The 24636-nt window shown below is 33.9% G+C and overlaps 1 protein-coding gene across 1 annotated transcript; it reads left to right on the forward strand.

The window, feature by feature from the left end:
- Window positions 1-8957: 8957 nt before the first annotated feature.
- Window positions 8958-18495, forward strand: LOC7456017 (GBF-interacting protein 1-like). The gene is made up of 11 exons (XM_002320495.4): window positions 8958-9452; window positions 10054-10097; window positions 10748-10853; window positions 11207-11333; window positions 11424-11830; window positions 11910-12089; window positions 12805-13195; window positions 13910-14204; window positions 14477-14638; window positions 15989-16474; window positions 17588-18495. Exons 1-11 carry the CDS (start codon window positions 9290-9292, stop codon window positions 17885-17887), a joined length of 2661 nt encoding a protein of 886 aa, XP_002320531.4. The 5' UTR covers window positions 8958-9289; the 3' UTR covers window positions 17888-18495.
- The last annotated feature ends 6141 nt before the right edge of the window (window positions 18496-24636 follow it).

Genomic DNA, 24636 nt, shown 5'->3' on the forward strand with positions numbered 1-24636 from the left:
TATTGGATTTGTTGGGAAATAAACTCCATGAGTGCTTTTTTTTTCTTGTTTTTTATATGGTTATCATAGTCTCAAACAAATATTTATTTTAGTGTTGGTGCTTAAAATTGCGAGCATTAATTTTTTATCATATAATTAAGTAAACATTGTTTAAAAAAAAGTTACTAAACCCAGTTGACTCCATGAATCAAGTCGAGGGGTGATCGAAATCATCCAATATGTCATTGTCTCAATACTTAATAAAAAAAAAATTTATCTTGGTGTTGTTTTATAAGTTAAGTCATGTTTTTATCAATTATCTGGATTGCCTTTGAATTCATGACATAAACCAATTCACATCGGGTCAACTTTAATCCGGTTTAATTGGAAACTTACGCTATGTAAAAAGTCACGTCGAGAGGTTTTAAGATTTACTTGTTTCCCAAGTTTAATGACATTGTCAAAGAATCCCCACGGTTTTAAAATTCTTTTTTACATTTAAAAAAATTTAATCTAGCCCGCGATGGAACACGGGTCAATGGACTAGTCTCTACATATAATTTAGGTTCGAGTAAAATTTTTTATTTATTTCTTACCCCTATGAAATCATCGATGTTCCAATTCTACCTTTTATAGTTTCAAATATCTAAATATCACTCTTCTAGTTGTTAAAATGTTTAAATGTTAACTGTTATCATTAAATAGTTTGCCTTTTCAATTGAGTTCTTTTGGGTTTTTAAGTGTTTTTTCATGAAATATGATAAAATACGTGAGAGTTTAATAGGAAAATATCAGCATGAAGTGTTAATAAAAATACAAAGAAAGAGAGCTTTTCGTTACTTATTTAGTAGTAAGGGGTAAAGTTGAAACTTTATAAAGTTATAATGGAAACTATTGATATCCTAAAAAATCCAAGTAGCATGGAGACAAAGCATATGTCTTGGATAATTTGTTAATCTCTTGGTTCTGGCAATCTGATTCATTCTCTCTAACCAAAGTGGCTGGAGGCAGGTGCCTAATACTTGCAGAAGATCCTCTTTGATGAATTTAGAGACTCTCTGATGATTAAGTAACTTTTCGAGAGAAAATACAATAATAATACATAGAGATATTCTAAAAATAAATATCTTGTGGAGAATGAAGATTTTAAACTTTTTATTTAAATGATTCATGGTCTAGTTATAGTCCATAAGTCTTTTTATAGAGAGGAGTGACTAAAGTATAATATTGCCCCAATAGTATTAAAGATGGAAATATATGTGATATATATTAATGAGGAAAAATATCCCTAACATATGTATTAATTGGGATAGAAAGTATAGTGAGTTCGTAAAGGACTTTTACACACTATCTCTTACATAACATTAATATCGATAGAAAATATGATGAGTCATTATAGGACTTTTATACTCTTAATAGGCGTGGAGAGAGTATGATCCAAAACGTATTTGTGCCCAAAGAAGATGCGTCACTCTTTTAGCTGAGCCCAAGGGAGGTTGGGTTTTATAGGGGGGTTTTAGACCCCTAAATTTAGGTTTATTAGTAGCCCCCAAGTCTTTATGATATTTATACACAAAAATTTGTAAAAATACTTGGTACGGTGAGTTTATCTTTGTTTTAAATCGGATTAAATATGCCTAAAACAAACCTATTCAGACATGTATAAAAATGAATTTATAATTATCCTATATTTACCCATTCATCCTTTTCTTGTCCAACCTTTAAATGTGTTTGATGAAAATCATTCAAGATGCCACCTAATAGCTTTCATCTAAGCCATGAAACATCTATAGTTTGTGGATTGCATAACCTTGGAATCATAAAATACAACACATGAAATGTATTATAAACTTAACCTTTTGCAGGTGGGTTTCCTGTGAAGCTCACAACAATGTTTTATGGATTAGTCCATCAACATGTTATTTGTTCTTATAATGATTTGAGCTTTGAATGAAACTCTATGAAATGTCATACTTTTGAATAACCATATTGAGACATGAAACATCACAAAGAAAGAAAATGAGTTTAGTCATCTTTTATCGATAGAGAACGAACCATGCTACCAGGCTTTATTGATGAAAGATACACCTTCTTCAACCAATACCACACCCCTCCAAACAAATAAAAATACTCTTTGAATGTTTATTAAAGAGATTCAAAATCTTGATAAATAAGGACTTGAAATAACAACACATATATAGATAAAACCAAATCTAAAACTAGGATCAAATGAAACCATAAAGTTAGATCCATAGAGATTTAGATCTTATTTATTCAAAATAGACAAATAAAAAAGATATGCAATTAGAGATCTAGATCTAAGACATGGAAAAGGAATACATAAAAGAGAATAATAGAAAAAAACAAAAAAGATCTAAAAAAGAATAAGAGGAAGTAAGGAAGATATAGGGGCTGGTCGTCAACAAGAAATAGGCTGGTGGTATCCCCCGATGACTATAGGGAAAAGTTTTATTTTTGGTTTAGGGAGAAGTAAGGTTTTTTTCTCTCGTTAATAATTTTCAATGAAAAATAAAAAAATGTGGGTTCTATCTCTATTTTAAATTGAATTGAATGTGCCCAAAACTAATATATTTAGACATGTACTAGATTAATGGTCTGTGTTATGTCGTGAGTTGGGCCAAAAAATATTTTTAGCGTAAAAAAAAAGAATGTCCATGCTCTGCAGGTATGTTTTAAAGAAGTAAAAAAAATCTATTACTAGAATCATAAAACCGACTAGATCAAATAAGCTAGTATTAGTTATTTAGATGATAAAAAAAAATGGGCAACGATACTAAATTGATCAAATTTTTTTTAAAAAAAGTGATCATAATATACTGCACAAAAAGAGCATTTGCTAAAAGTAAAAAACATGATGGAGCTTAATTCTTAGCCAACCCAACGCGAAATGATGATATTGAAAAAAACAGCAACAAAAATGACCTGAGTTAGAATGCCAAACATGCAAACCGGGTTATGAGGCTGCAAACCAAATAAAAAGAAAAGAAAAATACAAAGCCTAATTCCAAAGAAAAAAAACCAATGTAGAAGGGTGAAATAAAAAAAAAATCAATAAAAAAGGATAAAAAAAACACCTACAAACCTGGGTAAGGCCACCAAACCCTGCTACCTGGATTATGTGAATTGGATTACCCAGTAGAAGATAAAATAAAAAAAAAATTATAAAGTTCAATTCTAAAATCAATCAAACATTGAAGGATAAAATTAAAAAAGTATTAAATTAAAAAAATAGCCCTATGAAAGACCCGAGTCAATCAGGGCTAACCTGTTAAATTTGAGCTCAGTCATGAAACTAGAATAACCGTATAAAAACAAAACCGAAGAAAATCACGAAGGTCCAATTTCTAAAAAAATCAAATGTTGAAGGATAGAAATGAAATAGAAAATCAATGAGAAACATATCCCTATAAAACACTAATGTCAACTCGGGTTAACTTTTTAAACTTGTGACCCAGGTTAATTTTTAGATTGGGATCACCCTACATGGAAAAACAACAAAGCTTAATTCCCGACAACCCGATATTAAATGATGAAATTAAAAAAAATCAATTTTATAAAAGGACCCTAAACAAAAAATAACAATCAAAAGAACGGGGATCAAATTTGAAAAAAAAAATTGAGAGGACAATTTATAATCTTGGTTCAATGGATGAAATTGAAAAAAAAAATCAATTTTACAAAAAGATCCAAAACAAAAAATAGTGATAAAAAATGATGATCAAATTTGGAAAAAAAAGGACAATCTAAAATTTGGATTAAAGAGTGAAATTAAAAAAAATTACAAAATGATTGCAAAAAAAAGAAAAAATAAAAGAGTGAAGACCAAATTTGAAATGACAATAACATTAGAGGACAACTTTGAATTGTGAATAGATCAATTTAAATTCCAATGAGAAGATAGAGAAAAGAGGGAAATAAGAAAGAAAGTGTCATATGCGACATGTTGTCGATCTTCAAATGACATGCGTCACCCTAGATGAAAGAAAATGTCGTGATACTAACACAACCACAAAAGGCGATGTTTAGCCACTGAAGGAAGCCATATGTGCCACTAAAGTGTTGTGACTTCCTTTACTCGCTGATGCGTGTATTGCACACCTTGACCGATCTTCACATGCTTGTTAATTTTAGTCCCCTGTATTTGTTTTAGTATAAAATTATTGGGTTTCCCGAATATCATACAAGTAGTGAAAACTATGAAATAAAATTATTTGAGAGTCCTTAGGATCTCATTAGATAGATCAAGAGTTGTTTAGGGATTTGTTACCTGAAGACCTGATCTTTTTTTGCTTTAAATAATTTTTTAAAGACTGAGTTGTCGCAAACCATAAGTCATCTAATTGTTCGACCTCCAACAATAATCCATACAAACCACTCGTGAGAAATCTCTCAAATCCTTATTTAGGAGAGAAGGATTTCTATGACTAGAGTGTTTACTCTAATTTTATGTTTGTATAATTTTTTTGTCTAATAGACAACCACAACTATATAAAATAAGAGACATAATTTACTATTTATAGAGAAATCTGAAAAACCTTATAAATTGGCAAAATATCAATTTGCTCCCTGAATAATATCCATATATTAATCAGGAGAAATTAACTTAATCAAGTTCTTCGTGTTTTTTCTAGGTCTAGAAATATAATCCTTGTATTAATTATATTCCAGTCTTAATTTCTAAAATATATTTGAATCAAGTCATACTTCATTAAATCATCACAATTTAATTTCTAACTAATAGTTTTTAATGTGTGTGACGCATTAGGTTCCTAATAAATTGGCCCAAATATAAATTATAATTATAATTAAATAGAATTAAATAAGTTAAACAATTTAATTTGCTATCAATTAAACAATTGATAAATTTATATTTGAAGTTCAGTTGCATCGTCTAGCAACATGTCATGATCCCTCAAATATTAGAAAAGTCATTAGTGATTTGACTTAATCTTTTAGTGATCAATTTCTCAATGTAATTAATATCTCTTTATCAATAATGTTTCAATTTAACAATAAAGCATGAAATATATCTGCCATGTTAAATCATGTTTATTCTCTACATAATAGTCATTGATCGTTTGAATAACATCTGAAACTCTTTTAAAATCTCATTCCACATTGTCTAAGGATTTCTCAATCAATACTATTAGAGAACATATGAAATATCAATTTGCCACTGAATAATATTCATAAATTAATTCAGGATAATTTTAGAAATTAACTCAATCAAGTCTTTACTTGATTTTTTCTAGGTCTAGAAATATAATCTCTATATTAATTATACTTTAGTCTTTAATTTCTAAAATATATTTTAATCAAGTCATACTTAATTAAATCATCTCAGTTTTAATTTCTGACTAATGATTCTTAATACGTGTGACCTATTAGGTTTCTAATATGTTGACCCAGATATAAATTATAATTCTAATTAAATAGAATTAAATAAATTAAACAATTTAATTTATTATTAATTAAACAATTGATTAATTTATATTTAAAGATCAGGTGCATTATCTAGTAGCGTGTCATAATCCCCAAAATATTAAAAAAAATATTTAGTGATTTGACTTAACCTTTAAGTGACCGGTTTCTCAGTGTAATTAATATCATTTTTATCAATAATGTTCTGATTTAACATTAAAGCATGAAGTATGTCTGCCATGTTAAATTATGTTTGTTCTCTACATAATAGTCATTGATCGTTTGAATAAGATCTGAAACTCTTTTCAAATATCATTCCACAGTGGCTAAGGATTTCTCCATCAATGCTACTTGAGAACAGATAAAATATTTTTTTATAATTCACCTAGGGTGATGAATCCTCTCTTGATTATTCAAGTACCCTCATATAGTTTATGATATACCCAATGTATGTCCTTTTGTTACCTCGATTAAGATAACATATAGCATGAATCAAAATATAACATTCTCTATATAAGATGACTTAATGATCTCAAGTCTAAGGATCACATATACAACCGTCACATGAGCCTTTCCATAGATATAGATGATCTCTACATATAGAATTCTCATGCGGTTCAGTTTAGTGTGCATGTCTTATGACAAGCACCTACATAATAGTTCTAGGTATCCCTTATACCTCAGCTTATGAGAATAACTATTTTCTTTTATAAATGAAATAACATAATCTGCACCGGTCTTTATGGCTCTAATGAATGTCCAATATTTAAAAGAGCATCGACCATGAACACTTTAGAAATAATGTTTTGATGCAATAAGAATCTCATAATTATAACAACTTTATAATTTCATTTGCAAAATACTTATCCCATGGACTTAATCTTTACTCTAAATTTATTAATTTAAAATTATATGATTATTAAAGATAAATTAAGTCTTTATTAATAATAAATATGTATTTACATTAATATAATAATGTCATGTCTAACCAACCAATTGACTAAATGATATATTAAACTAACAAAAATTTGGTTTCTCAAGTTCTAATTACTCTAAATCAACAAAATTTAGTTTTATTTTGACAAACTAAACATCAACCGAACACTGAAACTTTTAATTGATATTGTGAGATCTCTATATCTAGACAATCAAAATAAACCATTACATCAATTTCTAAAAAAAACCAAATCTGGAAGGATCAAATAAAAAAAAGTTAAGTAATGGGGAAAAAAAACCATGAAATCCCCCCTGCATGTACAACCTAGTCCTTAATGGAAGAAAATTAAAGGGGATAAATATTTGCCAAAACTTAAAATTCAGTTTTTTAAGTTTTAATCTCTTTAAACCAATAAAATTAAATTTTATTCTGTCAAACTAAGCAATAAAATATTTCCTCAACATCCTCATTTATATGTAGACAAAACAACCCACCGAGCCCAAGCCCATATCATCACAATGTAAAAGAGCCAAATAAAAAAAATCAATGATGAAAATGTAAAATATCAAAGTAAAAAAAAATAAAATCATTGTAATCCACAATGTAAATTCAAGACGAGTAATTAAGATTTTTTTTTTTAATAAACAAAGATGAATTTATAATTATCTCATATTCATCATTTTCTCACCCAACCTCCTCTCACCGTGTCCGATAACACCCACCATTCAAGATATCTCCTGGTATCTTCCATCCAAGCCATGGAGCATCATCTATAGTCTGCCTACTGCATAACCTTGGAATCAGAAAATACAAACATGAAATATATAAATTTGACTGTCAGCAAGTGGGTTTCCCATGAAGCAAGCTTACAGCAATGTTACATGGATTGTTCATGTAAATCTCTTCGTGGCATTCTTTGTATGACAGGAATGGATCCCGTGAAATGACTTCCATGTCTCCCCAGCTGGGATAAAACAACGACACCACCTCTGCCGAATTGATGTTTCCTTTTTCTTTTTCGCTGTAATATCAAATAACTTGCATGGAAAGATGTTATTGTGCTTCTTTTATAAGAAAATGATGTGCAATGCAAATAAATTATTTATGAATGTTTATTCAAACTAATAGGTCATTTTGTGATTAATTAAACATGGGTCATCTCCTAAGATATACCTCGTTCTAAATTTACTCCGTAAAAATTACCAGTTCGAGTCTTACAAATCTTAAAGTCACTTAAAGTTTACATGATTGTTAACTTCAGGGCCCGTGAAATTAGTCGAGGTATGCGCAAGCTAGTCCGAACACCTACATTAATTTAAAAAAAAACACTGTTATTGTGCTTCTTTTATAAGAAAATGATATGCAATGCAAATAAATTATTTATGAATGTTTATTCAAACTAATAGGTCATTTTGTGATTAATTAAACATGGGTCATGTCCTAGGATATATCTTGTTCTAAATTTACTCCGTAAAAATTACCAGTTCGAGTCTCACAAATCTTAAAGTCACTTAAAGTTTACATAATTGTTAACTTCAGGGCCCGTGAAATTAGTCGAGGTATGCGTAAACTAGTCCGAACACCTACATTAATAATAATAAAAAAAACACAGGTCACAAGGATTTAAATGGTTGGTATTCCTTGATAAATGATGTGATCCTTGTCATTGTCTCTCGTAGAGTATTTCTTAGGGAGTGCAATGGATAAACTCTCAAAGTTCAAAGTTAAAAAAAAACAGAAACAGAAAGTCAACCTTCTTGACCACTTAAACAAAATCAACATCTCTTTCGACTAATGTTGATTTTCAATGATAAGAAGTGAAAAAAATAACAAATGTTGTAAATCATAACAGTATATATTTTGTTAGAAAGGAGCTAGCATTGCAAAAACCGACCCACATAAACCGAGAGAAAAATATACTTAACCAATAAAAAAGTATTTAACACCGTGTTTTAATTGGAGTTTTTGAATTTTTTTTATTTTAAATTAATATTTTTTGATATTTTGATGTGTTGATATTAAAAATAAATCTTAAAAAACAAAAAAAAAATATTTTAATATATTTTCAAGTAAAATTCATTTTAAAAAACAACCATTACTTATTTAGGTCTCGAGGCGCATCTTTTACTTCCTAGTTAAGTAACATACCCTAGCACTTTGATCCAGATGCAATGGACTGCTGAGTGTGAAAGGCATCAATAAAACCTACGTGTACATTTTGTTTTTTTTATGGAAATAGAGAGAAATGAAGTGTCATTGGGCTAGTAAAAAGGCTCTACAATCTTCTATCCAATCCAATCCATTGCTAGTGATGGCTAAATATTTTGTTCAATTTGTATATATTCGTTAAGTGTTTCCACCCACAACTTTAGTGTCATATCATTGTAAATTCCCCTTTAATTTGGAAGCGATTAACGAGCATGAACAATGAAGGGATCGAGGGACGAGATTGCCTAATATCCATTTGTTTGGAGCAGAATTGACAAAATAAAACAATTCTGTCCTTGATGATAATTTGATCACATTTTAGGGACTATATTGATGTTTCTTCTAAGAAATTTGTAATAAAAGGTAAGAAACCATTAAGCCCTACAATTCCAAGCCACACTACAACATACATTTTGCTCCCTCCCTTTCTTCTCCTCCCTCTTTTCTTCTCCTCCCTCCTCTCCCTTTCACCTCCTTCGATCAATTAAAAAAAAAAAAAAAAAAAATCCTGATCAAAACCCAAAATCACAGTCCAACCAACCCCACCTCTCAATCATATAAACCCTAACAAGCTCTCGTAGCTTCCTCCCATTTACTCGTATAAAAAATAAATACACTCAATATCTATTATTTTAATAAAAATAGCCCATACTTGATTATTTTTTTTACATATATATTTATATTTATAAGGAGGAGAGGGGGTTGGTGTTGGTGAGAGTGAAGATGAGCGGTGGTGGGGTTAGGGTTTCAATCCCGAGCAACGCGAGGAAGACGATCCAGAACATCAAGGAGATCGCAGGAAATCACAGTGACGAGGAGATTTATGCAATGCTCAAGGAGTGCTCTATGGATCCCAATGAAACCGCTCAAAAACTTCTCTCTCAAGGTCTCTGCTCCTCGTCCTTTTCATTTTGCCTTGTGGGGTTTCTTGTTCTCAAGCTCATTGCCTTAGACCGTGTGGATTCTTCTGGTTTTGATGTGATCCGTCGTTAAAGACTTGATTTTTTTTTTTAGGTTTTGAATTCGGTCTATGAGAAATAGGGGGTTTTCTTAATTTTCTTTTGTGGGGTGTTTTTACTGTATTTTGTTTTCAACTTTTCGTGAACTTGTGGGGCTAATAAGTTAGATTTTGCTATAGTTTTTTTTTGGCGACTTCTTTTTGTTCCTGGAAGGAAAGCTTTGTCCTTGGCTTTCATGTTTGAATTTGTGGAAATGAAATCATTGCTTATATTTTCAAAGTGTTAACGAGAAGAATTAGATGCACCTTTTTTAGTGAACTTTGAAGTCGATAATTGGGGTCCTATGAATGGGGTTTTGGCTCCTACCATACTGTGATTTTTACATCTTGCAAGTTGTTTTCAACTGCTCACTAACTTTATTTCTTATTGTTCAAGAAGCTGAGGATGAATCGTGACACTGAAATTGTCTCTCTGTAATTTTTGATTCCCTTTACAACTGAGACTACAAGCATGTCTATCGTTTTGCAGATCCATTTCACGAAGTCAAAAGGAAGCGTGACAGGAAAAAAGAGGTAACTTCATTTGTTTCTCCAAACTCTTACCTGTCACTGGCTTCCTTTCCTGCTAAATGATTGCAAGCAAATCTGTTGCAATTATTTTCACTTTTATAAGACTGGTATAATAATGTTGTTCGGGATGCAATATTGCTTAACATGACATATTTTTTAATGGAGTTTTATCCAATTACTGAATTGAGATAATGCCTGTCTGCTTCAGGGACATTAAGAGTTCATAATTTTTTGGTGCCTCTATGTAACTTGGTTTCTGTATTTGAACATCTATAAACATATTCTTTGCTGGTGCAATTGGATGTGAGAAAGCTGTGCAATTTTAAGAAAAACTTTGAAGGCGGGACAATGCTATACAATTTCCATAGGATAATAGCAGGGGTTTCTGAGAACTAATGGACTAGGGCAAGGGGATTGATGAAGGGGCTACAGGTTAATGATGAACAGATGATATCGAGGCATTAAAGGCTCAAGTGGCAGGGATTTTGGGCTTAGACAAATGTGGCGGAAAAGAAGTTACTTATTTTTGTTTGATTATGTTGGCCTTTTCATCACGTGGTTACATGAAAGCGCATTTAGGAAAGATGTAATCATTTTTTTGTGTTTCATATACAAATTCTGAGCTCTAATAGCATTCTACTTCTTTAAAGCAGAATGCGCACAACAGAGAGTCTGGAGATTCTCGATGGAGGTCTGGTTCACAGGGGCGGGTGAGTAGAGGCAGTCGCACGATCTTCTCACCTCGTCGCACAGCACATGGTAAACAACTGTTTTTAAACACAGCTTGTTGAAGATTAAAGTTGCTGGATTGCTCCCTTCTTTTTAAAATATGTGGTTATGCTTCAGTATTTTCATGTCTTATTTTGTTGGCTGTCATCTTTATAAATACTGCATAGGCATGCAAACAGTATATCCATATAAATAACTTTATACTAAGAGTTTTACGGATACCATTTCATTGATAGTCTCGAATCCCTTTTCCCTTCACTATTTTGGATGCATGATTTGTAATACTGGATTAGATACTTGCTATAGTTATGACAGATAGTTTGTTTTACGAGTAAAGTGTATTATACCTGCAAAGCTGATTGTTGGCTGCGATCCTTGGTTAGATACTGGTGGTGGAAGGAACTCTGCTGCTGGAAGGGACAATGGAATCAGCCATGCTGCAGAGAAGGGCACTGGCTCTTCTTTGTCAGCCTCAGAAGAGAAAAGCAAAGAAACTACTGCATCAGCAAGGTGACTTTGATTTTTAAATCCCACTTTTTCAAGATATGGTTTAACAGAGGTTATTGTATGAGCAATAATTACATTAATTATCAATTGCAGCTTGTCTGCAGTTGTGGCCAATGGTCCAACTGGTGTAGTTTCTGGAAACTCTAGTGCAACCCATGCCTCAAATTTACCTACAGGAAGCGATCAACATGAAGTGGCTCCGTCACCTATTGGTGTTAATAATGTGGGAAAGGAAGTGTCCCGCATTGATGTTGATAATACCCCAACTATTGCATTTGGAACTGGGGACACATGCAAGGAGTCCGTGCCAAGCTCTAGTAACTCCTCCATGTCTGTGACTCCAGCATCTTCATCAACAGTCTGCTTCTCATTGTCAGATCCTGTACTGATACCTTCTAATGAATTGCATCCTCCTGGTACTGTGGGTGCAATTAAACGTGAAGTGGGGATTCATCGAACTGTGGGTGAATCAAATGCAGTTATTCCTTCGGAGAAATCAGGTCAGGACTTGTGATAATTTGATTATATTTTGTGCACTTTTAGCTTTGTTGTGATGGTTTGTAAATTAACTGATCACAGCTTCCGAGATTGGCCTTCCATTTATGCAAGGGAAGCTGCCAAGCAAAAACCAAGGAGTTGGGAAGAACCAGCTCAGCGAGTCTTCCCAGCCTTCATCTGCATCAATCCAGGGTGGCTCTTCTGGCAGCCGGCCTTCCTCTAACTACAGTAGCAGGTCACAACAAATTGGCCCACAAAAAGGTACACATTTGTACTGGGTTTTGCAATAACTTTTGTTACATTCCTGTTCTGACATTGTTAAGTTTTGTACTAGTGTGACATTAAATCTTCTGTCGATGTTAAGGTTGAAGCATCAGGTTTGTTCCGGACCTGCTTACATGTGCTTCGTTTGAGCTTTTTTGAAGGCATAATGTTGAGAATATTTCTTTCTAGTACAAGTTTGTTGATTTTAAGGTGAACTGTGTAAGGGATACTACTGCAATCCTGTCAAATATACTTCACAAATAGGCTTCCCCATATTTTGTTATTCTACCGCTCCTTCCTGGTTTATTTCCTTTTACTTGATTGATTGCTAGATCAGGCACATGCCCTTTTCTTTCCGTAACATAGAAGTGGTTTCCATTATAGTTCAATCTGAATTCTCAACTGAAAATCAAAATCAATAATGTCAGCATTTGAGGTCATGTCTTTTTAGTTTGGCATGTAGCATTGCCAAACAGTTCTGCATAGTGTTCTTTTTGTGGTTACTTTCTATAAAAAATAGGAGCCTTCTTCGACTTGGTGAGAACATACTGTTGGATACCATAATGTGAGGCAGCTGAACTTCAGAAACAGAGAGGGACACACGAGATTTTCCATGCATCCACTCTTCTGTTTATTTTTTACACATTTATTGGTAATAGCTTACTGACTTACTTGGGTACTTAATAATTAATAGTCCCTCTGTCTTCAACAGTTGGCTCTAATAAAGAGTGGAAACCAAAGTCCACAAACCCTAATGTAGCACAGGAGTCTGGAACAGCGGGTTTATCTGCCATCTCTAATATTCCACTTGAAGCCAGTGGCCATTCACAGCCCTCATCAGGTGTCTTTGATTCAGAAGAAGCAACTGCTAAACTGCAGAAGAAGCTGGAGGAGTTGCATCTTCCCCAGCGTCAAAATGTTATCATTCCTCACCATATCCATGTTCCTGAATCTGAGAGAACAAAATTGAGTTTTGGAAGTTTTGATGCTAGTTTTGGGGTGCCATCATGCCATGTTAGCCCCCCCGAGAGTGATAAGAGTTCCACACCTGTGTCTGAAACTTCTCAGGTTATTGAAGAATCTGTGGAGGAACAAGCTCAAAGGTTTGTGCCAAATAGTGTTTTTGGTTTAGTTTGAATGTCATCATGAGTATATCCTAGTCCCCTAGGTTATGGATTTTCTTTGCGCCTTCCCTTTTTATTTCTGTCATGTCTAAGAGGTAGATTATAAACTGGAATGTTATTTTGGCTGTTGAGGTCCGTTCTCCTCCATTTTCTTGCTTTATATATATATATATATTTGAGAAGAAAGGTGGGAAAATAGTGTAGGCATATATGATGAAATAAAACCAGGAAATCTATTTTTAGCTTTTCAATGAAGTAATTGACTGAACACTTGACAAATCATTCTAGGAAAGAAGTATATCCTTGACTCGTCCAGCTAGAGTGAGTTTGTTACCTTTAAAGTGATTATAATAATAACATCAATGATAAACAGATTAATGCATATTAAGTGGTGCTTTGTATCAAAATATTTATTTACTGTATTTAGTTATTAAATTGATATGTAGCCATCCAATTTACCACCTAATATTTTTTGGTAGCCAGTCCTATGAGTTCCCGTGCTTTTAAAGAAAAGGTTCTTCCGCTGTATTTAGGGAGTTTTTTTTTACAAAGAACACAAGTTTGATTTTTTACTTGTTTGTATTTTTTCTATGGTTTATTGAGTATGCAGCATGCAAATTCAGCTGTTACTTTCATAGTAGTTCCTTCTCTCCCTCCCTCCCTCCCTCTCTCATCTTATTTTCTTGGATCCAGCAAACAAAATACACTGTTGACTGCTGAGGAGGGAAATTATCCTGATCATCCACAGTCGCCTTCACATGTCCCTGGAAAATTATCAGCTGAGGGTGATGTTTCATCCAATGCAGTGCCTGATTATGAGTCCAAACAGGAGGCTGCATTGTTGTCTGGAGGCCATCAATACTCGGTGGTTCATACTTCTCCAAGCTACAGTTTTGGATTTGTTCCTCCAATGTTAGGTAGTCAGATTGCACCATTTGAGAACTCAGAATCTCAAGCACGTGATGTTTCTCGCCTTCCCAGCTTTGTGGTAAGCCTCCAAAACTTTGTTCATTATGATATGTACACTGAATTGTGAATATTTTGCTTACTTCATGGGTGCAAGTGTTGATGTCTGGTAATGATTAGATGAACATTTTGCTTGACTCATATAGTTGTAATTAAGTATTTCTGGTTATTCCAAACTTGGAGGTTATGTTAAGATGATGGTGATTCCATGTACAAGTTTCTGAATTAGTTTTTGAGATATTGTCTGGATAATTATTTTGGCTTTAACATGCTGGTGGTTTTTTGATTGTCTAGGTCCAGCAACCATTTGACCCTACAAGTTATTACGCCCAATTTTATCGTTCAAGTGCTGATAGTGATGGTCACGTTTCTCCCTTTCCTGCACCTGGAGTTGCATCCAAGTACAATGGAAATGTTGCAGTATTGCCTCCTCATACTTCTCAGTCTCTCCAAGAGGTTTCAATAGATAAAATCCTCTCTTTAATTATGCTTCTAAGCAAAACCTTTTGAGTTTTTGTTGATTGTGTTCTTCTCTGAGAAATAGAACTTTTTTGTTTTAATTTTCCTCTTCGCTGGTTAAATGCTTTAAAATTTTCTGGGGCATGGTTTGGGCATACCCTAAACAAATACCGTGTTATCTGCTACCAGTTATTACCGTGTACAATGCAATAGCCTGTTACTGTTTCACCGCACAGTTTGCCCCCAAATTGCACAAATATGGTGTAGTTATTTTGTTGTCGGGTCATGTTAACTTCATTCGGGCTGTGTTTATTTTGTAGTCCTCATGCTAAAGGTCAACTTGTTTTTTCTTTACCCTTTTGCTTAGTATTTTGAAGTAAGTGGCAAGGATCTGTTAATCTTATTTAGTAGGACTCCTCTTACATGTTACAGAAACTGTCATAAGTTATTCTAAGCTTTTGTATAGGGCATGTTTTTGGCTCAGTAAAATTCTGTTATTGCCAATTTATAGTGTGCTGGTCTTTGACATCAGATATCTATTTTTTTTTTTTAATCACGTCAACATGCTGTCTGTTTTGGATGGTCAAATCAGGTAATACATCCCATTTGGATGATCTTTATTAATGACCTTGTGGCCTGGTATCACATCTAAAGTCAAGTTATTGTCTTAGCAAGCTGCTGCCCTGTATTATTGATCTTGAGATTTGGGGAAGAGTCAGGGATTTCAAGGGGCAATATTGTATAAGGATGGCCATTCTGGCTGCCCAGGGCAATCACTGTGTGATGTACTATTTCATTCTGAATGATGCTTTCACTGGCTCCTACATAATCCACCTCGGTGCATTATTGAAAATTATGGCGGCACCAATAGTTAGTAGAGTGATGACAATTATGGCGGCACTAATAGTTAGTAGAGTGATGACAGGGAAGAATTTCTAGGTACTTGACACCCATGCATTTCTAGAACTGATCTTTATGAGAAGTGGAATGACATAGCATGACCAAAACAATGATAGCAATTGCAGGTCATTTCTGTTGAAGGCACCACACCTAGCCACTGGTTGTGATATATAGTAATTGTGCACTGTGTTTCCTAATGTTAGCTAGCAGTTTGTTGAATCATCTTTTGTACATCTACAAGTAAGGCTGGTTCTTTATGAGTGATTACATTCATTCACGGATAAGACATTTTGCAACTAAAAAGTGTAAGGTGATTTTATGAGCTTCTAGTGTTGCGGATCTATTTATATGGAGTGCCTGATTCTGTCTGTTAGATGAGAACACAAGCGTGCTTGTAGATATTTTCATACGTTTCTGAATTCTAATGATGCACATCTCTATTTGCAGGGTGGGAATTCTTTAGTTCTTTCCACTGCTGGTCCCACTCCTCTGGTGACCCAAGCACCTGGGCTCATGCAAACTCAGCAACCTGTCCCTGTCTTCCGTCCACCGACTGGGTTGCACATATCCCATTTCCCCCCGAACTACATCCCATATGCCCCCTACTTCTCCCCTTATTATGTCCCTCCTCCAAGCATCCACCAATTCTTAAGCAATGGTGCATTCCCACAGCAACCTCAAGCTGGCAGTGTGTATCCTGCACCAGCATCTGCAGCAGCCACAGGGGTCAAATATTCACTGCCGCAATACAAACCTGGAACTAACACAGTAAATGCAACTCACATTGGAATGCCAAGTGGTTATGGACCATATGGTTCCTCTCCTACAGGTTATAATCCCAATTCTGCGGTGACGGGAGGAAACACAACCACAAATGAGGATCTTGGTGCATCTCAGTTCAAGGAAAATAATGTTTACATTACCGGGCAGCAGGTAGGTTAATAATTGCCATGGTCTACTATGATTAATTCTTAATGTTCTATATTCTTAACCTCTCGACTGTAGAATTTGTGGTGTTCATGCAAACATGGTGGCAGCACCGAGGGCTGTGGTGTCAATATTATTGTTAATTTTGATAATCAGTAGTCTCATTCTTGAATCAATAGTATTATTGAATTATTGAGCAGACTAGTTGTGCAATTACAATATGGATTAGGATTCTTTCATCCTCCTGCTAGGACTGTTGGTGTTTATGAGAAACAGAGATGGTGGTGGTGATAGTGATTGTGGAAGCTGTTTCTTCTGAATGAGTGTTTGTTTTTGGTTGTAGGAGTGGGTGAATGTGGTGATTAATCAACATGATGCTTGCATTTTAATCTTGTATATGTCTGTACATTTGTCCTTTAGCTGGTTTGCTTGAATCTGCACATGCTACTGCCATTCTCTCCATATTTTTTCTTCTTTTGTATTTGGTGTCTTCGTTTCAATTCGAATGCAGTAGTTTGAGGCCATAATAATGCACAGCATAATGATTTGGACTGCATGGGATCAGTGAAATGCTGAGTATGACCTTTTCTTTTTCTTTTGTTCTTTATTTTTTATAAACAATTGATGATATTTCATTGATATTAATGTACCAAACCCCACTATATAAAGCAACTTGGCAAAGAAAATCAGCGAACTTAAGATTAACAGCTGAATAAACTAAGCAGAATGACAAATTCTGGTGAATGCAGCGCATCTTGGATTCAGAAAAGCGCCCTGCAGAATGACAAATTCTGCCAATGCACTCTTATCTGGCCAGATTGGTTGCTTTGATTCTTTTGGCTCAGCATATAGAAGTTTAGGTGCTTTGTTTAGATCAATCTTGTTTCTCGCTATCTTGAAAGATGTTGATGCTTCTTGTTCTTACCAGAGTACCTTTTGAAGATGCTTGTGAGGGCATATGGGTAATGTTGGTCTTGTGAATACTTGTAGGTCCTAGAATGTGTGTTCAGGTTTTCCAAACCTGTATTCCCAAACCTTTATCGCATAAAGTCATTTGTTTGATTGTTTTTGCTATAAAATGATATTTTGTTCTCAAGACTGATGTATTTGCTTCTGCAGAGTAGTGAGGGTTCGGCTGTGTGGATTGCTGCTCCTGGCCGAGACATATCTGGCTTGCCAGCAAGTTCCTTCTACAACCTTCCTCCTCAAGGTCAGCATGTGACTTCTGCACCAACTCAGGCTGCCCATGGCACCTATACCAATATCTATCACCCTGGGCAACCAGTGACCGCAGCAGCTGTTCACCCACTCCTGCAACAGTCTCAGGCCATGGGTGGAGCTGTTGATATGGTAGGACCTGCAGCCAATGTTTACCAGCAGCCCCAGCATCAACAGATCAACTGGCCTGGCAACTACTGAAACATGGATAAAACAATTCTTTTTGTATACGAGGGAATCAAGTCCAATCTTGGGATATTTTTTGGGAACTCCAACAAGTTTGGATGGAGGTCAGCAGCAAGATGATACAACGTTGGCTGGATTTGAGAGTGTAAATCTTAAAAAAAAAAGGGGACTGGAAATCTGCCAATAGTATCATCTAATTGCTTAGATTGAGAGCATAAAAGGTGCAGTTCGCATGTAACTGATATTGACCATTTTAAGTTAGTGGAGGTAGGCATGTGCAGGTCTGTCCTTTTCTTGTTGCAGCCATGTGGTTTTACCATTTTTCCTTGTCATAGTTTCAAGTCTTTTTCTCTCCCCGTTTTATTTTGAAGTCGTTGAACTATTTTTTAGGGTTTTACTGTTGAGTGGTGAGAATCCTTTTCAATTCTTTCTTATGTCGAGGTTATTTTAGAGCTCTGGAAAGGCAAGACAGGCTGGTGGAGAATCGTTCCAAGTCCCTTTTTTTTTTCTCGTCGACCGTCCGCTGTCTTATATGTAAAGTGATTTTTGATAACAAGAAGGAGGATGTATTGAACTGTTGTAATTCGTATAAGAAAAAAAATAACAACATTCTATTGTTTCAATTGACCCCATGCATCTTGAACTGCCATTTTCATGGAGGAAGTTCCATGGCAAGAATATTATACTTGACCTGGAGAAACTGTTTTCAATGTTAAAGCAGCACCATCGCTCGTATCTGGTAGAGTGGGGGCTTGTACAAGATCTTTTTATGCTTGGTAGAAAGGCGGTGCGTCCATCTTTTGCTGAACTGTGCTCAACCAGAAAAGTTGCCACGGTCAGTCGAGGAAAGTGGCTGAGTTTCACGGCCATTATTTTCTTCCTTTTCTGGTTCATGGAAAGACTCGAACTTCAGTTCTTACCATCTGAGCTATAATAACCACCAGGCTCTTCCAATATGCGTTTGCCATTTGATTGAATAATGACTTGGAAATCAACAGATCTGTTTGGTATGAAAGGTCTAAAGTAGAGCCCGGTTTAGACTCGGTCGGGCAACCATGTGCTTGTGGTAAGGATGCTGGCCTCTGGGGAATTCAGAATTTAGCTATTGAACCATGCGTGGATGAGTTAAATATCATCATCTTGATCAACAACGATCCTGATGTTTTTGGTCTTGGTGTTTCTCCGGTCCAAGTAAAGCACTCACTGATGGTTTTCAGAGCGACCGGTGACTGCCGGATAAGAGACAGGTCAACAAAAGCTAAGAGTACAAATAACATGGCCTCCCTCGGACTCACCTTTGTATCCTTGCATTGGTGTTATCTTCCACTCGAATTTCTTATCCTTTGCCTCTTGAACCCATCGGATGTTCCAAGGCAATTATACCATAAAAGGAGAGTGCAGTTTCATTGTTACTCAACTTATTCCCAGCTGAAGCTTTGCCAACATGCTTGGCAGGTTACGCCAAGTCCATAAACTCTCACCTTTCGAACACGGTGACCACGCTAAGCCAGCAAATCCTGCAGCAGCTCGACAGCCAGAGATTGCTTCCTCTGCCATGAAGATTATCCATGCTGGAGGGAGAATAGAATGCTATTACATGGCAACACCTGCTGCCAGGATCTTGGAGAAATATCCTTCTCATTATTTAGCTAAACCAGAGGTTTTCAGGAGGCCATGGGATTCAGTGGTCCGGCGAGAGAAAATCCTGATTCCAGGACAGAAGTTTTTACTTGTTCCTCGTCATACCGTGAAGAAGCTGCGATGAAAGATCAGACAACCAAGCAAAGAATTATCATCAGTTTCTTCTGCTTCACGAGCTTCAAATGATACCTCAGTTGACATGGTCTCACGTCAAAATATCGATGTTCCAAGCAGTTCATTCTTCTCACAGAGTGATATTAGTGTTTCAAGGGACACGAAAAGATCCTGCAGAAGTGCTTTAAGGAAGGAAACCGGTGTTAAAAAGCATGTAAGATTCACATGCTTTGATGTCAAGCACAAGGCAGCAGATTATTCCACAAATTCAGAGAAGAAAGGTATTAAGGTGGAGGACAGTTCCTTAAAGAGCTCGAGCAATGTTTCTCAATCTCATGGACGAAAGAGGCGACCTCGAAATTCTGCTGCATGGCAACCATCACTTACCGTGATCAGCGAAAGCTAAGCCGAATGATTGAATAATTAATAATGATGATATTCTGATCTCCACTGAAACATCTCACACTAATCCTCACAAACTCCCTCCTCTAATTAATTTCAGAAATACTACAAATTATTTAGTGTAATTGTAAACTCTGAAACAATATTACAATTCACAATGATCATCTTCTATATATGTGTATGCCCGTATTTGTTCATGATGGAAGTCATTTGTGGTTCAATTTTTTCCGGTCTGCCATCTTACCAAGTTGCTCATCAGCTCGCAGCAATTCTACCAATATCCCCTCTTCCATGCATCTCCGCACAAATACCAACAATTTACATATCTAATAGCAGTCATTAAACACCACAATGACTTAGATCCCATTGGACGGCACACCACACTTTTTCAAAAATAAAAAAAATGATATATTTTTTTTAAGTTGTTTTTTTTAGATCATTTTGATGTATTAATATCAAAAATAAATTTTAAAAAATAAAAAATATTATTTTAATATATTTCTAACAAAAAATATTTTGAAAAACAACTACTATCACAATACCAAATATTACATCCGAAGCTATTAAATTTAGACTAGACAAGCTCGATGGAAAATCAAGACGCCACAAGGGTGGCTAGGAAATGGAGGAAAGCGATATTTTTATTTTAAAATCTATTTTCAACTATTTTTTATACTCTAAAGACCCAAACAAATATATTTATGGGCTCAAATCAATAAAAAAAATAAAATTAAACATCAATCCAAATTCAAAAAATCAAACATCAACTCAAATCTATTTATTCATGCAAGATAAAAGAAAAAAAAAACCCGAGCGGAGCTCCTCTCGAATGGAACTAGTTGACATTAACATCAATGTTTTTAAGGATGAAATCGGTGCAAACTGATGATTTTCTCTCGTTAATAGAAATCTAGTGATTTTCTCTTTTCTTTCTTAAACCAAGAATTGAAAATTAAGAAAACAAAGTTTTGGACCGAAATGAAACTCTAAAAAACAAAGGGGACTGTAATTGAAGAAAAGTAAAAATAGGGGGCAAAAAGAACTTTATCATGCTAGTTTTAGATTTATCACGTCAATTTACCACGTTTTGCACACTGTGTCCACACAGTGGAGAGTGAATATTCACTCTTCATTGTCACTTTTATAAAAGTAAATAGTGTAAAGTGAATTAATTCACTCTTCACTGTTCACTTTTACAAAAGTGAACAATGGACTATGTGGAGGTAGAAAGAAGCAGCGTGAAACTACTATCTGCTTACCTAACGTTTCCTGAGTAACCAAATACTTGTTTTCTGTGATTTGCTTCAAAAGCAGAAGCAATCACAGAAACAAACATCCTTTAGAGTTTGTTTTATTGAAATATATTAAAATAATATTATTTTAAAAAATAATATTTTTAATATTAATATATCAAAACATTTAAAAACACACAAAAACAGTTGGATCACTACACCAAGACCTGGTAAGGAAAAAGTTTAGAAGCAACACGTGATAAATATGGGCCGAAACAGTTCAATAGTAGTAACAGTTTATAACCGTCATAACTTTAGGAAGAAAAGGGCACGTGATAGAAGTTTTAATTGGTTAGAACTACTAGTTGTTAGTTATTTAGTTGTAACAATTAGTAAATTTCATCGTATATAAGCCATTGTCTAAAAAATTGAAAATCAAACAATAAAACAAACAATCAATTATTGCAGTCAATCTATTATGTTCTCTCTCTCAAATTCTTGTATTTTTTTCTTTGATTTCTTCAATATAACCTGTTTGTCAAGGAAGGTCTTTGACAAATAGGTATCATAGCAAACTTTGCATGGCATAAAAAGGTTGACACTACTCAACAATCATCAATGATAGAAAATAATAAAATTAAAGTTGTCATGAAGCCGACGACATCAAATGACGAGTTTTTTTTTTCTGGATTGATGAGGTTTTAGTTAAGATTAATTATAAAATTATAATTTGAGAATGTTCAAGAGGCACCACCTAGTATTATGATCACTAAAAAACCTATTGGTCTGCAAGAGTTTGGGTAAGAAAACTAGTTGTGCATGAGAAAGACACATCACCCCCAAGACACCCTACCTATAAAAAGCTGCATCATTGATTGATTGTTTTTTTTTTTTCTAAATTATCTTTCTATTCGTTGGTCTATCTAAAGTTCAAGAAATGTTCTTCTCAATACAAGGTCCCTATCTTATGGATTTGAGGTAGATCCTCATTAGTAAGGAGATCTCTTTTTCTGTGGGTTCAAGATAAATCCCCCTTGCTAAGAAGGTCTCTTCCTTATTAGGCTAAAACATAACCATTTTAAGGCCTAAATTTTAATAGTGTATTTATTTTAATTTTATATTTTTAATACTTGAAGATATACTTTACAATGTAGCTTTATACCCCCAAATATTAAAGTCTACAATTATTTCCTAACATTTTATTTTTGTCAACTCATTTAATTTAATACTAGAAATATGCATTACGTTGTAAAATTCACACCCCAAATATTAATTAAACAAACTGATTTTTATGGTGTTTTTGAAATTGTGTTCAAACCCTCATGCATTACGTTGTAAAAAGCAGGTATATTTAATACAAGGTTAATATCTTACAATGTAAGTTAACAACCCAAATATTAAATAAAATAGTTGAAAAACATGCGAGAAATCCATAAATAATTTTAAATGATCATTGAATTTTTTCAGAATTTTTTGAAATTCATTTGAGGTTTGTTTGCCGAGAGGTCAGAAATATAAAGGAGAAAAATGCATAACCAGGGCTAAAGACGTGTTTACCAAACATGTCTTAAAAGATAAAAAAATGGTTTTCTTCTCTTGCAAAATTGGGATGGGATAAACAAGGCTTTAAATTTTCATGGGTCATCCCAGCCATATTGGGTGGGCTTGGTGGGCTCGACCCACAAACAAGAAAACAAGGTCCCAAGCTGACGAAAACTGAACAAATAAGGCAAAACACACAATTTTTCTTAAATTTCAAATTGAAATGGATTAAAAACATTGGGACATATACAATCATCGTTCAAACAAAATTTTAAGGCTGGATCATCACAACAAACAACCAATCATCACGATTATTTGAATTTATGAAAAATATAAATGAGAATCAAAGATCAAATGCCAAGATTTCAGTGTTTTTAAACCTTTAGGATCCTTGATTAATGATCAATAAGCTTATATGTATGCATAAGAACCAACAATTGATCAAAATAACATGGAAATCATGGACCCAAAGCAATCTTCTTCAGATGAATGCTAAACCTAGAATCTGTTAAAATCCAGAAAATGCATCGAAACCCAAAATAAAAGCCTAAGTCCTATTCATACAAATCACATATACTCATGTACACATGCTTAAGCCTTAAAAAATAACAATAAACATGTAATCCTTAAAATGTATAGGATTTAAAAACTATAACCTATTGTTTACATACAAACATGCACATATACTATTTTTATCAATTTAAAAGCTCATTTTACATAAGAAAAAACATCAAAATGACCTATATGAATTTCCAAAACTAAACACATTAATATAATATATTTTAAAGTTCTTAAATTTAAAGAAATTAAATTTAAACTTAAAAACATATAAAGGCAAAAGACAGGCTAAGCACACAAGTCTGGACGGCTCAATACGTTTGCTCTATTAAAAATCAACCCAAGTGTGTGGGCCTAATAACACAGGCATGCATGCTTGAGCCTTTTTTGTTTAAAAAATAGACAGCATGTTGTCTGAAATAGCAAAGAACGTGTTGTCTACTGGTTTTATTCTAGCTATCTCAGGTCGGCGAATTCTCCCCTCTTTTTTGGACACAAAAAGTCATTTTCAAGCATTTTGTTTTCCTCTAAAAACACCTAGAACACATCGTCATAAAAGCTCAATAAACCCTTATCTAACTTTAAAACAACATTTAATTAGTTAAAAAACCAAAAATTTCTCTTGATTAAAAAAAAAATCTCAACACTCAATCTATTTTTTCCAACAAGATGAGGGGTTAAAAAAATATATCAGTGGAACTCCTCTCATGAAATGAAACTTATTAACATACAAAATGATTATTTTTATTGCTGGAATGTGATCAACTAACAAATATCTCTCATTTTTATTTTTTTACGACTCTCTCTTACATCTCCAGCATATGGATAGAAACATGAACAACATAAAGCTTTATATCAAAATGTAAAACCCTAGAAACCAATGAAGAAAAAAAAAAAAACTTTGGAAATTGAAATACTTAAAAACATGCATCATGTATAGAAAAAAAAAAGACTGAATATTTGTTTTAGAGTCAATTTTGATCCCTAAAGTTTTAATTATTTTTCATTAATAAAAATTAGTTTTTTATTTTATCAAATTGAGCATCAAATTAATAGTGGAATATTTTTTTTACATTACAAAAAAACTCATATGAAGATAACTAGAATAAATTATTAAATTCAATTCTAAATAAATTGAAAAAAAAAGTGACAAAAAGAATTTAAAGGACTAAAAAAAAGCACGGTCTGAATCCAATGCTTCCCCTCGTGCTACGGTGTTTTACTGATGCTTTTTTATTTTATTTTTAATTTTAATTTAATATCCTGTCTTATTAT

This window comes from Populus trichocarpa, chromosome 14 (genome assembly GCF_000002775.5).
Source record: "Populus trichocarpa isolate Nisqually-1 chromosome 14, P.trichocarpa_v4.1, whole genome shotgun sequence".
Taxonomy (NCBI): Eukaryota; Viridiplantae; Streptophyta; class Magnoliopsida; order Malpighiales; family Salicaceae; genus Populus; species Populus trichocarpa.

Excerpts from the sequence above, each read along its gene's own strand:
- LOC7456017 (XM_002320495.4), top strand. The coding sequence starts at position 9,290 with ATGAGCGGTGGTGGGGTTAGGGTTTCAATCCCGAGCAACGCGAGGAAG. Across the intron at positions 9,453-10,053 it reads TCAAAAACTTCTCTCTCAAG|ATCCATTTCACGAAGTCAAA; the intron begins GTCTCTGCTCCT and ends ATCGTTTTGCAG. Across the intron at positions 14,205-14,476 it reads CTCGCCTTCCCAGCTTTGTG|GTCCAGCAACCATTTGACCC; the intron begins GTAAGCCTCCAA and ends TTGATTGTCTAG.